The sequence below is a fragment of the Protopterus annectens genome, chromosome 2.part2, assembly GCF_019279795.1.
Source record: "Protopterus annectens isolate FY-2018-M chromosome 2.part2, PAN1.0, whole genome shotgun sequence".
Taxonomy (NCBI): domain Eukaryota; kingdom Metazoa; phylum Chordata; order Ceratodontiformes; family Protopteridae; genus Protopterus; species Protopterus annectens.
In genome coordinates, this window is record NC_056730.1 from 740,739,963 (window position 1) to 740,756,623 (window position 16,661).

Below are 16,661 nucleotides of genomic sequence, written 5' to 3' on the forward strand. Positions count from 1 at the left end.
GCAAAATTTTTCCTGACTTTTGGTCTCTTGTATAAAATAAGTGCCTCTCTAATGTAACATTCGTATGAGAGTTACACATTTCCATAAATTTACGTTTCAAGCACTCAGAGTCCTCCCTTGATTCAGCTTGTACAACAATATGATGGGTTTCTCCTTCTCCTGCGTATACTGATGGTGCATAAACAAATGAACTCTGCCTTTCAATGGCTTCTGACCTGGCTAGTTTAAGCAGAATAAATGCCCTTGTACATGCATCTTTAGCAGAAAAAGCTGCTTGTATGAAAATATCCTATTCCTGCTCAAATACTCTCCAATTCTCTGCAATACTATGATCAAATACAAGTGGACTGGGTCTGCGAAATGCCTCTGCCATGCCAACACACAGTAATAAAGACCCTTGGAATTTTATGCCAGAAAGTTGTAATTATGCTCAATAGCACAAGAGATTCTTCAAAATAACTGCACTTTGTGAAATAAGTCTCCATAGCACAAGAACTCATTGAAATCACTGTACTTTGGGAAACCACCCCTTATCAGTGTAAGAAATGCTTCAAAACTGTTGCACTTTGTGAATGAGCTGTACACAGCACCAGAAACTTCTCAAAATGACTGTACTTTGTGAAATAACTCTGTACAGTGTAAGAAACACTTTGAAATTGCTGCACTTTGCAAATGGACTGTACACAGCACAAGAACCTTCTCGAAATGACTGTATTCTGACTGCACTTTGCGAAATAACTACTTCGCACAAAGTAAACACTTTGAAATAATTGTACTGTAATAAAGCACACACTGCAAACACTTTGTACACTCTGAGATACTTCAAACAACTTTAATTATACTTTGAATAGTTTTAGTCAATGTGAAGTAGTAGCTCATAACAAAAAATGTGGTCGTTTACTAAAAAAATGTAGTCGCCTTGCTTTTCCATGTTCATTTTGCCCTTTTATTGTACTCGTTATGCTCATTTGATTTTCATCATGCTCGTTATAATTTTCTTGCGCTCGTTTTACTTTTAACATGCTCATTATGTAAATCAGAAGTAATTCTGAATGCTCTCATAAGTATTTCGAATAATTATATCAAATATTGTGGTTTCAAACATTTTTTATAACCAATAATGCATTTTGTGCTTTTCGTTTGATTAATAATGCGTTTTGTGCTTTTTCGTTTGATTAATAATGTGTTTTGTGCTTTTCGTTTGATTAATAATGCATTTTGTGCTTTTCGTTTGATTAATAATGCGTTTTGTGCTCTGGGAATGCTTTGTAACATTTTCTTTATGAAATTATTTATGCGAGTTTTAATTACCTGAAATTTGTTTTTGACCTTTTTTCAATCATTTGAGTAGGTTGGGGTGAGTCATTCCTCGATATACCTCCATTTCTAACTGTGCACCTCATGGCCTGACTTCTGGCTTCTTTCTGGCTTCTTGGTGCTCAGACATCCCAGTTTTGACACCATGTCATTCAGACATGTCTCTTCTGACACCATGCCACTTGTCTGGTCAGGATAAAACAGACAAATGGCTGTGGGTTTGATTCATGCAGCTTTATTAAATACAAAAACATCAGGATTGAGGCTTAGTAACAAACTTAAATAAACTTATAAACAGACTGACTACTGCACTCATACATATTAACATTCTGACTGTTCACTTAAAATGGCACTGCTCTCTGCACATGTTCTCTATTTATATGTACGTGCCCTCACTTTGAAATGCTTCTTAAAGTCACAACACACACTCTGGTCTACAGGGGGAACTTGTCTCACCCCTTGTGCAGCCTTACCAGACAGATCTGGATGCTGGCCCAGGTCTTGGAGTTTCTCATTGCATCAAAAATACCAATCCACAGCAGTACACTGGCAGATTCCCTCAGCAGAGACTTACTTGACCTAAGTGAATGGATGTTGAAAAGGGAGGATTTCCTTGACCTCACCATGCTGTGGGGAATTCCATCTATGGATCTCTGTGCCTCTCCCCAGACCAAACAACTTCTGAAGTTCGGCTCCAGAATCCAAGAGGAGGAACCCTGGAAGATAGATGCTTTCTCCTTCATATGGATACAGAAATTCCTGTATGCCTTTCCCCTATTACTCTTGATTCTGAGTGTACTTATGAAGACCAGGATCTCAGACCCAGCATGATTCTGGTAGCCACCTTCTGGCTCAGACAACTTTGGTTCTTTCTACTCCTCATCCTCAGTAAGGGTAGGTTTGGCATTCTCCATTTGGCTGACCTTCTCAGCCAAATCAGAGGATGGATTTTCCACCCCGACCTGACATCTCTCTAGCTAGCTACCTGGAGGATTGGGCCATAATATCCACCTCAATGCCTTACCCTAAGAAGATGTCATCTGTTCTTAAGGAGACAAGAAAGTCAAACACCAGGAAATCATACATTGCAAACTGGCAAAGATTCTCCATATGTTGTCACGGCCAACACACTATTCCAGCTCAAGCAGACAATTCAGTATTGCTTTACCTGTCTCACTTGTTAGGACATGTCTTTCTTACTCCAGTATAGAGGTTCATACTTTGTCAATTTCAGCTTGCTTGCAGACTAATCCACCACTTCTCTCTCACCCACACATGAAACTATTTCTGGGTGGGGTGATACAATTAAGACCTTCCAGGAGTGATCCTATCCCTGTTGTTGTTTGTCTTTCAGCTTTTCCCGGTAAGGGGTCACCACAGTGGAACTCCGGTCCGCTAATGATTGGCAGTAGATTTTTACGAAACGCCGAGGTGCCAGTTCAATGCCCAACCTTCAGTGAAGGCATGCCCATTTATGCACGCATGTCTTTCCAACGCTACCCAACTGTGGGGAGGACATGCAGACTCCACACAGAAGGCACTCCCAAGCCCAGCTGAGAATCGAACGGGAGAACCTCTTGCTGTGAGGTAACAACGCTACCGCCGTACCACCATGGCTATCCCAGTGACCCTATCCCTGTATGAGACTTAAATTATATTTTTGAAAATTTAACCCTACAGTCCTTTGAACCAGCTTCCTCTGCACCCCTCAAGTTGCTCAGCTAGAAGAGCACTTGTCTTATAGCTGACACTTCAGCTAGAAGAGTCTCTGGACTGCAGGCTGTCTTGAGTATTGAGCCCTTCACTGTCCTCTACAAAGACAGGGTAACCCTCAGAACTAACCCTTCATTTATGCCCAAGGTGATTTCTGAATTCAGCCTTAACCAGGCTATCCATCTGCCAGTTTTCTTCCAACATCTACAGAACAAAATGAAAAGAATCCTCCACTCACTGGATGTCCACATATAGACTAGGTACTACCTAGACAGAACAGAGACTACAGACAGAGCAGACCAGTTGTTGGTATCCTTCACAGAGGGAAAATAGGGTAGGTTTGTCTCAAAGCCAACCATCTTAAAATGGATTGCAAACTGCATCGGGTTCTGCTACACACACCATAGAAAGCCTCTGCCTGGCTGCATTACAGCCCACTCCACCAGGCATGGGGCAACTTCCACTGTCTTCCTCAAAGGAGTGCCCACTAAAACTATTCTAAAGCCAGCCACCTCGAGTTCTTTTCTCACTTTCACAAAACATTACAGCTTAGGTGAGACATCCAGAGACAAGGGCAGAGTTCGCCTCTGCCATCCTTCAAAATATTATTTCCTAAAAGTACTACTTTATCTCCTCCACTGTCAGAGCAGCTTTGGGAATCTTTCCAAGGATTAGTGCTGCAACACTGATTACAAAGAAAATAGTACAGTTGTGTCTCACTTACCATAACTGTAGATGTTCAAGTAGATCAGTGTTGCAAGACATATTCCCTCCTTCCTACCCCTCATCTAAATAGGGACCTCGTCTCCTTCTGCTTCTTCTTATTGTCCGTTTGGCTCCTCTCAGCCTTGTCCCCTTGTTTCTTTCCTTTTGCTTTCAGTACCAAGACCAGACAATTGAGGAGGTTGTGCTGTCCTCGAGCATCAAACTGCTTTTCCTGGCTTAGAAAGACCTGATGAGGGCACCAGCAGACACCCTTCTTATACCCTGACATCCACACGTCAGTCATAAAATGTCCGTAGGCTTGGTATAATGCTTATATACTTTAAATAGAGCTGGTCACAGGCTTCTGCATGGCAGGAAGTCCCAAGGATTAGTATTGCAACACTGATTTACTTGAACATCTACAATTGTGGTAAGTGGGACACAACTGTTTTTTTCTGAACATTCCAGAGTTAGCTGGAGTTCCAGGTTTTATTTTTACTCCAGAGGAGACTGTTTTATGGTCTGATCTTAACAGACAGAACATTAAACTAGGGAGGTGTGCAGCACTTATTAGTGAGGACCAGATCCAGCATGTTTGCACCCCTGGTCAGTGTATTGATAGCCTGGTCCAGGGAGTTTGTATTTACAAAATCCAGGAATCTGTGTGTCTGCCCATTTGGTGTTGTGTATGACTCCCAGTTAACAGTGGGGGTAATTAAAGTAGTCCATAAATAGTGCATTAGGTTGGATGGTGAGTGTTTACAAAAGCTTAAATACATATTATGGGTTTCCTGAGTCATAGAGGGGGACCTATAACTTGCAAGGGACTGGCATGGGATTTTGCCTGTGGTGATTTGAATGTTGAGAAGCTCAAATGCATTATCCTGTTTAACCAGCCTTGAAGTATGTTTATTTTTCAGGTAAATTGAAACACCTCTACCTTTAATCCCTATCTGTGTAGTAGCTGGTCTAAATGCGTGGAAGGCATTATAGCTGTACTGCCAATGTGCTCTCTGTGGCTATAAACCATGACTCAGTGACTGCACAGATGTCAGCAGTCTCTAGGATGATGAGTGCTCATAGGGAGTGGAGTTTCTTGTTTAGATTCCTCGAATTGAATAGTAACACCTTTAGATTTTCTTAGCTTTGATAATTTATGTCAGAAGTACTTTCAGTTTGACATTGCCCAGAAAAAAGGCTCTATGGGGAAGACAATGTTTTAACTAATATTTGAAAGCCTAGAGGGGAGAGGTGCAGGCCATCCCTGTCAAAGCATTGTGGTCTGTTGACCATTGCTTTCCAAGGTGACAAATACTGCATCCCCTTAGAAATAATCTAGAAACTAAGCCAATTATTAAAGTCAGTCATCTGTTCGTATTGTGGTATCATCCCTGGAGAAGTTAAAATGCTGCTCAGTGCTAAGTTCATACTGCCTGGGACACATATTCTGAGAGCTCCTTGATAAGTGCCCACAAATTACCACATAGGTGGTAATCCATTGAGTACAGAAGAAGTAATTAGGGACCTGGGGACCCAAGTTGATAGCAATCTCTCATTTGACAACCACGTGGCCAAAGTGGTTAGAAAAACATTTTATATAGCCCACCTAATCATGAAGGGATTCACATCTAGATCAGGGGAGGTCATCATGCCTCTTTACTCATCCCTCATCAGGCCCATAATTGAGTACAATGCCCCTTTCGGGATGTACCTTACCAGACACCTGCAGCAACTGGAAAGACCCCAAAAGTACCTAACCAAGAGGAACATAGGGCTCAAACAGATGCCATATGCTGCCCGGTTACAGAAACTCCAGCTCTACTCAGTGGCATACTGCCTGCTCAGAGCCGATCTGTGCCTGACATATAAAGCCATGTCCAACCCGGAATTAATGGACATGCTGCACCTCAGAAAATCCAAATCCCATTGAGCTATGCGCTTGAGAGACTTGAACCTCAGCACTGAAATAAATAGGACATGCTGGAGGGACAGATTCATAACCCAGAGGCTCCCTTCACTCTGGAATAAAATCACAGTCCAGGTTAGGCAGAGTCCCTCATTGACTCTCTTCAAGAGGAATCTTGATGAGTGGATGGGAGATCATAGGTTTACCCCGGGTATCACTTCTGTGTCACTGTTAGACAGAGGCACAGTATACTAACCTCGAAAAAGGGCATAGCAAAATTAATTTAAAATGGGTGGTGAAAGCCAAACACACTCTGGCTAGGCTTATAAATGCCCTAGGGCAGATAGCCTAGTATGAACCTATGAACCTATATCTCTCCTCATATAGTCTATGGAGGTGCTTCCCGGGTTATTTTCACCCACATGGACTATGAGAGAGTCATACTGGTACTTGTGCTTCAATGGCCTGAGTGTGTGCATAATGTGGTGGATCCTAGCCCCTGATAAGTAACTGACCATGACTTTCTCCTTACTCAGCCTGATGAAGGACACATCAGTGTGTCTCACAATGGAGTCACCAATGGCCAGAATGTTAGATTGTGTGTTGACTTGCTTTATGGGCTTAGAGGTAGAGGCTCCATGGGATGTGGTTCTATGTGTTGATGTGGGTGTTTTGAAAGAGTGGATTCAGGGCTGCTGAGGGCATTTGTTACTTGTACTTCATCTAGGAGGCCTTTGGGGTTTAAGAAGGTTACATTTAAGTGCCTCAGCATATGTGGGTCTATGTGTCCACTTTGTTCTGTGTGTGATGGGTGCAGTGTGTGTACTACTGACTTGATTAACATTAGGAGTCCTTTTATGTGAGACCTTTGCCTCCAATGACATTGTGTAAATATATCTCTCACATACCGTATAATTTTTCTTGAGAGTTAGCTTGTTCTCAATAAACATGAGGCAATGTCTGCATTGCCACAGGATGCACATATCCACCAAGCTGGTAATGGAGATAATGGGAAAGTTCAGATCCATGGCAACAGGCCCTTTTTATTGATTAGATGGTTGCAGTGAGAATATAAACTAAGGTCATGAACATCTGGTTTGCAACTCTGGGGACAGCGCTTGTCACTGCAAACTAATTGCCATGTGTGCAACTCAGTATTGGTGAAATTTCAAGGGTGCTTTTTCATGAAAAATATCAACTGCCAAACACTTAAGGAGAAAGTACTAAAGCAGACTCTGATAGTTTGTGGATGATGTATTTAGGGAGATATTCTGAAGTTAGGTTAGATAGCAGCTAATAAAGCAGTACTTAAAAAGAAAGAATTAGCTCTGTCAAGAATGACGAATATTGGGGATTCATCTAACTGGCTAAAATCTCGCTACTACCAGTGCTGCTTTCACCACAGTTTCACGCTGCTGGGATGCAATGTCCTTTTGCTTCTTCTCTCATCAGAAGCAAAACTGTAGCACCAGTCCCAAGATGAGAAGCAGGCCACAGGCCTTTTGTTAATCAACAGTCTTGTCTCTGATGATGCAGTGGTCTGTTGTCTTATAGTAACCTTTTCCTAATAGATGCCTTGAATACCAGCCAAACCAATTAGGAAGGTCCCACACAGACCCTCACTGCCCAATCAGAGACAGTCAGGAATCAATGCCTTATTCTCCCTCTCTCACCAGGGGCAAAGTATAAGTACAAATTCCGAGCTGGCACATATAAAGCATTATCAGGCTTTCTGGTGATCAGCAGTCTACAGGAAATAATGTCGCTGTGCTCCTTCTCTCACCAGAAGCAAAACACAAGCACTAATCCCATGATCATGAATGAGTCATTTCTTAAACATGAGACTGTCCCTTACTAATATTACATAGAGACTTCTTTCAGCTGTCATTGGATATCCTGAGTTCCTGACACCCATGCCATGTGACAGTTGCTGAAAGCGGCACAGAAGTATTCATTTTCACTAGCCATGAACAAAAACACACTTGTGTCCAGCTACAGTACTATTTTTTAGTTACATACAAGTCGATATAGTACAATAAGCTACCCGCCCCCAGATTACGTGGTTCAGGATCTAATCAGAATTTCTTTCACCAGATTGCACTACTAGAAGAAAGTTAAGGCTTAATATCTCAAAGTCAGGAAAAAGATTGCTAAGGCACAATTCCTACTCTTAATAAAAGTTGTAGCCTGATAAAACTTTACAGTTTAAATGGTACATTCATGGTCATGTATGCCACAGTTCCTGAAATTGATGAACCTGGTGCACAAAGAGCTTCTAGATATGAAAGGGTACAGCTTATAAACATTAAAGGGAAGATCATTAGTTCAAATGGCAATTTTTCTTGTGACTTGAGATGGGTTGTCTACTTGACCCAATGTAAATTATGCCCAGTATTTTATGTGGGAAAAACCAGTACGAAACTAAGGGAACATATTTATGAGCATTTGCATGAAATTCATAAGAAGAAAAATACTGTTGCCTTATATAAACATATCAAAAAGGAAGAGAAATATAGTTAAAATTTTTTTGCATTAGAACAGCTATTCAATGATCCCCGTAGACCAATTACAGAGGAATATATTGAAACTCGTGAACGGAAGTGGCCGTTATAGTTGGATGCCACAAATTTTCCAGGGTTAAATGAAATGTGTTCCATCAATAGTATTTTAAAATTAAAACATTATGATGTGTAATTTTTGTTATTTTTAGGATGCAATTATAGGTATTTTGATTGCACTTTATCATACGTTGTTAATTATGCGGTTTTTAGTGTTTGAAGTGTAAGATTGGATCAATATAGTCATAAGATTTTTAGTGCAGCCTTTTTAAATGCAAACAAACACTAGTCTACTGTTTACGTTTCTGATGAAGTTTCCAGTATGGAAAGAAAGTGTTCAACATTTATTAAAACTATTATATGCTCGACTCTTTTTGCTGGCTTTTATCTGAAGTTTGTTGGTTTTTACACCACAGCAAGCTTTTTGATGTTTGGTAACAAAGTTAAGTCATTATCTTTTGCCTTTTTATATGTTTCCCCCTGTTTCCTACATATTTGTAATTGAAGAAACTCTTAAATGGCTTACAAGCAAGATAAAAATGAGCTTCTTGTTGTGGGTTGTTTGTACACCAAATGGAAACACTGTATATGATGCTAGCCATTACAACACAGCTGTTTAGTCTAACTCAACTGATTACTCTTATCTGTAGTACAGATAAGACTACTGATTATGCAAATATACTGGGCTGGAGGCCCTCAAGTAAGCCCAGCAATATTATGTCTTTCTGCAGTTTTTACTTCTGATTCTGTTAGAGACTGTCTGGGTGACTCATGCAATAATCCAAAAATAAACAGAATTTGTCTGTCAAGAAATATGAGTAGACTCTCCCCAGCCACATTTATAAGGTGGCTAATTGGATTCCATTATTTAGTCTGGAAGTTTATAAGGTTGTGGATTACTTAATAGTTGCTCCCTAGTCATCCTTGATACATCTTACAACTTACAGAAATGACATATCTAGCATGCAAATTTCTCATGGGTATCTGTCAATATCATATCTATGGTGTCTCAAACAGACTATGTATAAACAATCTGTAATAATCCAAAGTCCAGAGTAAGCTTATTAAATTTCATGAAGTCAGAAAGCAGGTAAAACTATGTCCTTCTCACAAGCAAAAGGAAATATTACTTTGAGCAACTAAAGTTAAAATGCAAACAAGCCTAAAAACTTAGTCAGATCCTTAATATTGGCCATAATTCCATTCCCACGCCAGTCTCTCACCTAACCAATGATATGATGATTAAGCAAGTTTGCAATGCTTATTAATTAAATTGTGACAAAAATAATTTTTGATTAATAGCATCTCAATGCTAATGACCTCTGTCCTCAACATTGTCTGACTTTCGCAATAAGAATATAAATTCACTTACGTTGTAATCTTCTTTGGCCACTTAAACCCAGCTCGACAAGATTCGACATGTATTTCTGAAAGTTTTCCGCCTCTGATATTGCATATCCTACCAACATACTTAATAAATCATTCAGACTAGGAAGAGTTATGTTCCTTCATTGTGGAAAAAAAGATTTTTGTTGTGCTTCTGTGCTAACTAGTGTTGAATTGCTGTTATTTTTTTACTTTGTGCAAAGTAAGTGTGTTCGGCTTCTACTACTTCCTCACTTAACTAGCATTGTTCTCATCTCTCATGTTCAAAACAGCTTCAGAATGTGTCATAGTACTGATACTGTCGTACTGGTCATTACTGGGTAAAGCTGCTTTCAACAGGTTCTTGGAAAGGTTATTAGAGCTCTTTTCTTGGACCCGCAAAATGGAATTACCTTAGCATGTAACCCAGCATTGAGCCAGTTTGTGGTATAACAAAGTGGGAAATAGTAATACCCACTTAGAATGATGAAGGAACATTAGTCCTGCAGGAAAAAAATAAATAAAAATGATGATAAAATTGGTATAGAAATGGTACAAACCTATGGTAGGAGTTGTATTTTCTTGTACTACACTTGATATGCCATACCTATTTCTTCTACTGAACGACATTTCCTTTGAATAAAGCTTACCTTATTAACAGTAATTCTTGCTGTATAAAACATGGGCTAATATGGGTTTCCCTTAAACGTGTAAAATGAGTGAAAATAGTGTCCAACAAGAGATCGAAAGTTAAAGAAAAGCTTTTATTATATGCAGGTCATCTATTTGACAATGATAACTCTGAAATATGAAAAAGGAAGAAGCTATAGACAGGAAGCCTTCATTATTTCTTGTTGCTTGTATGAATTGTATGTCATAATGTTCCTTGAACTACATGCAGCATACTTTGATGGTAGAGACGCCACTATGATATCAGCTGTAGACAAGCAGCCAAAGCAGATAAAATGTTTGCAAAACCATGATCTTGTTCTCATGTACTTGCTTCAATGTCACATAAATTGTAGGCAAATGTAAAATAGACGCCAAAATGTGCCTGGAAAATGATATGTTTTCAGGCTGTTTATAGCTGTCAGGAAACAAACACTGCAGATTCATGTTTCTTTTGCGTATGTATTGCAATATCACAGAAGCAGCACACATGCAGGAGCAGAATGGTTTTATAGCCAGACCAAATGGCTTTAGAAAATCATTGCTTCTTCTGAAATGCAATTACTCAATTATTGTATTTACCATGTTGCAGCCATTTGTACCCCACTGGCATTGCTGAGTGGGACCGTCCTAAAGAATGTACTATATAAGCAGTCATCTGGAGATGCTGAATAGGGGAGCTAATAGATTTTAAAAGATTTTTCGACAGTACAGCTATCAGTAAAGAGAGAACTGGGATATTGTAAGACTTGATGGGTAGGAAAGAAATACTTTGAGATCTAAAACCTGCTAAAATATATATTTAATTCCTGTATTCCATTTCTCACCCAGTGGAGTAATGTGTGACCTTGAGCATGTCATCTGACTTAAGAGATATGATATCTATGAGGATATTAGATATTGTTATATGTGCTAGCATGACAGGCTAAAGTTTTGTAAATGATTGTAAATTACCTTATATTACATATGCTAGCACGAGTAGCTATAATTTTGTAAATAAGTTTATGTCTTTTGATTATCACTCTGATATGAGCAGGATGTTTGAATGTCAGGTAGTGTTCTGGCTGACCAGATGTACATGTTTTTTTTAAGACAATTCTGAATGTATGTTATGCCAGAATCAGCTGACCTAGATGTGATATCATTGTGTGCCAGAGCTGGGAGAACAGACTCTTCACTGCAGAGGTTTGCTTACATTTCAAAGTCTGATATGAGAGAGTACAATTCTCATAGCAGCTTCCTGTTACTTTTAAACAATCTGCTACAAAAGCAGGTTCTGAGTCAGTTGTTCAGTCTGTTTCCTGAACTGTTCAGCACTAGTAGTCCAGTTGTTTCCAGAGGAGTTGCTCCAGTTGCTGAGGACAGACAACAGCCTGGAGTGTGGACGTAATTCCTCATTTTGCCTTGCAGAAGTAAGAGCATAACCATGCCTTGTTGAAATACTTAGATTAGATAGGGACAGTTAATCTTCAGATAGTCAGGGAACTACATCTAGTTAGTTAGAGATTTTCTAAAATCAATGTGAGATCTATCATACAGTATTATTTTCATATTTTCTGTGTTTGAAACTCTGTTGTTTATTGGAATCAGTTATTCAGTATTTACATGTTTTGTCCTTTGGCAAAAATAATGGAGAAATGTATACACATACAACTGTTAACCTACCTACTCGATCACAATTTATTAGCACCCTGTCAACATGGCTTTAGACCATTTCATAGCACCACCTCTGCTCTCTTATCCTTCACTAACCATATTAACAGCAATCGTAATATTGATACTCTATCCTCAGCTGTTTTTATTGATCTGTCCAAAGCATTTGACATGGTGAATCACCACCTCCTTATAGACACACTCAAAAACCTGTCATTGGACAACCATACTATACAGTGGTTCCATTCATACCTACATAACAGGCAACAGGCTGTACTATGGGAAAATACTTTATCTTCCCACGTCCCAGTCACTCTAGGGGTCCCACAAGGATCTATATTAGGCCCATTACTCTTCTCCATCTTTACAAATGACCTTCATTCTGTAATTCCTCAAGCTGACTGTATCCAATACGCTGACGACTCCACACTCATATGTGCTGCTGCTTCTCAATCAGAACTTCAGTCACTAACCCAAATGACCTTTAGTACAGTTGAAAACTGGCTCCTACAAAGACGTCTTAATCCTAACCCCAAAAACAAAAATGCTACTATTTACCCCCACCATAGAACCTCCCCACTTAACTTTACTATTACTTCAAATGATGGAACTATAATATCTCGGAACCAACCACCAAACTACTCGGGTACTAAAAGATAACAACTTGTCCTTTGAACCTCACATTAATAACACCATAAAAATAGTAAACAAGAAACTAGGTTCCCTCTATAGAATAAAACCCTTTCTTACACCTCCAGCCAGGGTTACTATTGCCCGTACCCACCTCATCTCTACCTTGCTATATGCCTCCCCTATCTATACCAAAATATGTAGAAGTAATCTGAGTAAACTTACATCCTCCTACAACAATATTGCCAGATTTGCAGCTGGGTCCTCCTATAGAACTCATCACTGTATCAATCTGAATCAGTTAGGATGGTTAGAGCTGCCAAATTTAATACTTTTCAATCAATTAATAGTAGCCCATAAGATCCTGTATTTACCTCAAAATACACCCATACTTACATCCCTAGTCATCCCCTATAATAACCTCAAGACCTTACGCTCAGCTAATAACCTACTTGTACAAATATCAAAATCCAACAACTTAGCTGGTAAAGCCTGGAACATCCTCCCAAGTCAGCTAACCTCAATATCCTCTGTCAGCTTATTTAAAAGCAAGCTTAAACCCTACCTCAAATCACACTGGCTATGCCCCTGTGTTAACCCAGACTAAGTACCTAACTATTAACTAGACTCCCACAATTCCTAGCCTATCATGATCTTGTGTTGCCTCACTAATTTTTAGTGAGCTTAACCTTCCTTAGGATTTTTTCTCATGTAAATAAGTATATACTGTGGAATGATCAAACACCTTCATATAGTATCACAACCTATGTGTTAAATAACACTAGAAATCCATCCTTGTTTCTGTTCTTCTATACTCTATCTATTGATCTCTAGTGTTTTTCTTTCTTAGGTTTTTGTGAGACCTTAGTATTTCTTATCATAAATTACTAGGTGTATCTAATTTTGTAATATGTTATAAAGATTTGTACTACACCATTTCTAATACAAATGTATTAGTCTTATTCATCTATTCTTAGATAAATTTTTCCTTTTTCCTACTGAAATATAAAATATATAATCTTAGGCTTGTACTATAATTGTTAAAACTTATGTACCAAATTATATTGTTATTGTCTTTGTCTTGACCTTTTATGTTGTTGTAATTTGTGGAGCTTTTCTCCCCGGGCCGCCACTGAAAATGGACATATATCCAGCTGGACTAGCCCGGTCAACAAATGTAAAATAAATAAAAATAAATAAATAAATCCTTTTATTTATTATTAAATATTTTACTACCTCTCATTGTGGCTGGTTATTTAGTGAATACTTGTAATAACTTGAGAGCGTTTATATTTATTGTGATAACACCAGAGCCACTCCAAAAAGCCTTACTATATGGCTTGCATGCTACCATTTTTATCAGTAACTATTTTACCCAATATAATTGAAAATCCCTTTTGAAGGGTATTGTGGTATCTCACTAGTGTCAACCTTTACCTTGTAATTTGGGCAAAGAAACACTGCAGGTAAATATGTGACAATCTTTCCCAAGAGTGTGTGTATGTGTGAATATCAAACATTTAAGTGAGTGTGTCAGATACCTAGAAATGGAACACAGTGCTCTGCAGTGGTTAGTGTGGATACTCATTTGGGGACCTGGAGTGAAGCATATAGTCCAGTGCCAGGTTTGGAGCCTGTTCCTGGTGTACTCTTAGGGGAAAATGTGTATTTCTCTCCCTGCTTTTAGTGACACTCCCTTACCGAAGACAGTGGTGAGGATTGAGGCTCCTTTGTTACTCCCCTGGGGTAAAGATGTGCATCATCACATATTGGTGGCAGTGTTGTGGGATCTTAATTGACCTTTAGTAGCCTGTGGGTAGTTGTCACCGAGGTGTGCACTCTCAACAGCCAAAAGGTAAACATGCAGAGTGTCATTGTCTCAACAGTTATATTCATTTTTAATCAGTTTAGTCAGGGACAGCAGTCAAAGATGCCAGCAGAGGATTATAGCAAGCTGACAAAGAACCAGATGGCCAAGGTGTGTGAACCCAAAATACTTGCTTGGATAGTCCACACCAGTCAGAAATTTGGGTGGGACCCCATTCAAAATACCTTTGGCTAGAGTTCATCTTGACTGGAAGGGTGGAAAAGGGAACAAGCAGGTAGATGTGTTTGAGGATATCCCCACAGATGTCTTAACAAGGAATTATTTTGATAATGTAGTACCTTGTGTGCATGCAGTTACATGTGGTCAAGCTTGGAGACAAGCATGTACGTAGGTCTGGTAGTCTAGGGGACAACCAGACAGATTCTATGCCTGAAGCTGGGACTGGTGATGTGGTTACTTCAAGGAGGGAGCTACCTTGTAGCAGTGAGCTTTAAGGTGAACTGCAGCTGCTGGTAGGTACTGGTATTCCTGTGGACATGGTGACTGTAAGGACAGAGGTGAGTGGTAGTATCCAGGCTGATAGTGAGGCACTGCTGTCAGAAGATACTAGGCTTCCTGTGGACGGGAAGCTGGGAGAGGAAAATAGAGTTCATTCAGGCTCAGCTTTCAGATCCTACTTTACAAGGCTTGAGAGAGGTAGCTAAGGAGGCACCCGATGCTCAAGGAAAAGGGTGTCTGTGTACTGGAACAAAGGGTTACTGCACAGAGAGTGGATCCTTGAGGGAGAGCTAGAGAGTGAGGTAAAACAGCAGTTGGTAGTGCCCAAAGCCTACCATCAATCACTTCTAGCCATAGCCCATGACATTTCTTTTTTAGGTCATATAGGCATAAAGCATACCAAGAGATGCATTATGCAAAACTTTTATTTGCCTGGGATTGCAAAGGATGTAACATGGTACTGCAGGACCTGTAAGCAGTGTCAAAAGGTAGGCAAACCAGGAGACAAAGTGACAGCTGTGTTGATGCCTTTGCCTGTGATTGAGGAGCCATTTCATAGGGTAGCTATGGATATCATGTGGCCTCTGAGTACCCCAAGTACTACAGGGAAGAAGTATATCCTGGTAGTGGTAGATTATGTTACTAGATACCTGAGTCAGTGGCTGTGTCCTCCATTGAGGCACAGAAACTGTCAAATGCTTTGTATATCCTGGTAGTGGTAGATTATGCAATTCGATACCCTGAGGGTGTGGCTCTGTCCTCCACGGAGGCAGAGAAAGTGGCAAATGCTTTGTTAGAAATGTTCAGCAGGGTAGATTTTCTGAGGGAGATACTGATTGACCAAGGTGCCAACTTTATGTCAGACCTGCTGGCTTATCTGTTGAAGCATTGTGGGGTGAAGCATCTAAAAACCACTGTCTACCATCCCCAGATTAATGGCCTTGTGGAAAGGTTAAACTCTACATTAAAGACTATGCTATGGCCATTTGCAGACCAATTTAGGAGACAGTGGGACAAATACTTGCTCCATCTATTGTTTGCATACAGAGAGGTACACCGGGAATCCACAGGTTTTTCACCCTTTGAGCTACTGTATTGGCATAGGGTGAGGGGACCTTTAGATTTGATTTGTGATGAGTGGGAATTGAGTCTGAATACCACAAGGAGCCTGTTGTGGCATATGTCTTAAACTTCAGGATGAGGCTTAGGGAGCTGGTAGTAGCCCAATAACAGAAAAAGGTTTGGTATGACAGGAATGCTCAAGCCTGAGAGTATGCTGTGGGACAGCAGGTAATGGTGCTTATTCCTGTCAGACACAATAAGCTGTAGGCAGCTTGGGAGGGACCCTTTGAAGTGGTAAGGAAGGTCAATAATGTAAATTACATGGTAAACCTGTTAGGCAGGAGGCGGGGGGGATTGTATTATGTTAACATAATGAAGCCTCAGCATGTCAGGGAGGTTTTTGGTAGACTGCAAAGGACAGGGTTGACCATTAAGCCCTGTAAGTGTCAGGTGGGTATGGCAAAGGTCTCCTACCTAGGACATAGAGTAGGGACTGGTAAGATTAGGCCAGAACCTGCCATGGTACAAGCTCTTCAGGCTTGGCCTGCCCCTTTACATGTAATCATACAGCAGCTGGGAATCGGTCAGTTTTATCCAGAGACTGTCTCAGTACCCATTCATTTTACTTTATTGGGTATGTACACCCCAGATGTCTGCTTGTGACCAAAATGGCTGGCCTTAAGTGAAATGGAGCCCTACACAAGGAACTCCACTGCATTCCCGCTGTAGCTAACTGGTTCCCTCCTGCAATGCCCAG

The 16,661-nt window shown here is 40.1% G+C and overlaps 1 protein-coding gene across 1 annotated transcript in view; it reads left to right on the forward strand.

Moving 5' to 3' along the window:
• MCTP1 (multiple C2 and transmembrane domain containing 1) overlaps nt 1-16,661 on the forward strand; it is a 3,344,116-nt gene that overhangs the window by 3,195,494 nt on the left and 131,961 nt on the right. The window contains exons 22-23 of the mRNA XM_044064134.1: nt 8,428-8,441; nt 14,616-14,624. Coding sequence (XP_043920069.1) covers nt 8,428-8,441; nt 14,616-14,624 — 23 coding nt within the window. The remainder of the gene's footprint in view (nt 1-8,427; nt 8,442-14,615; nt 14,625-16,661) is intronic.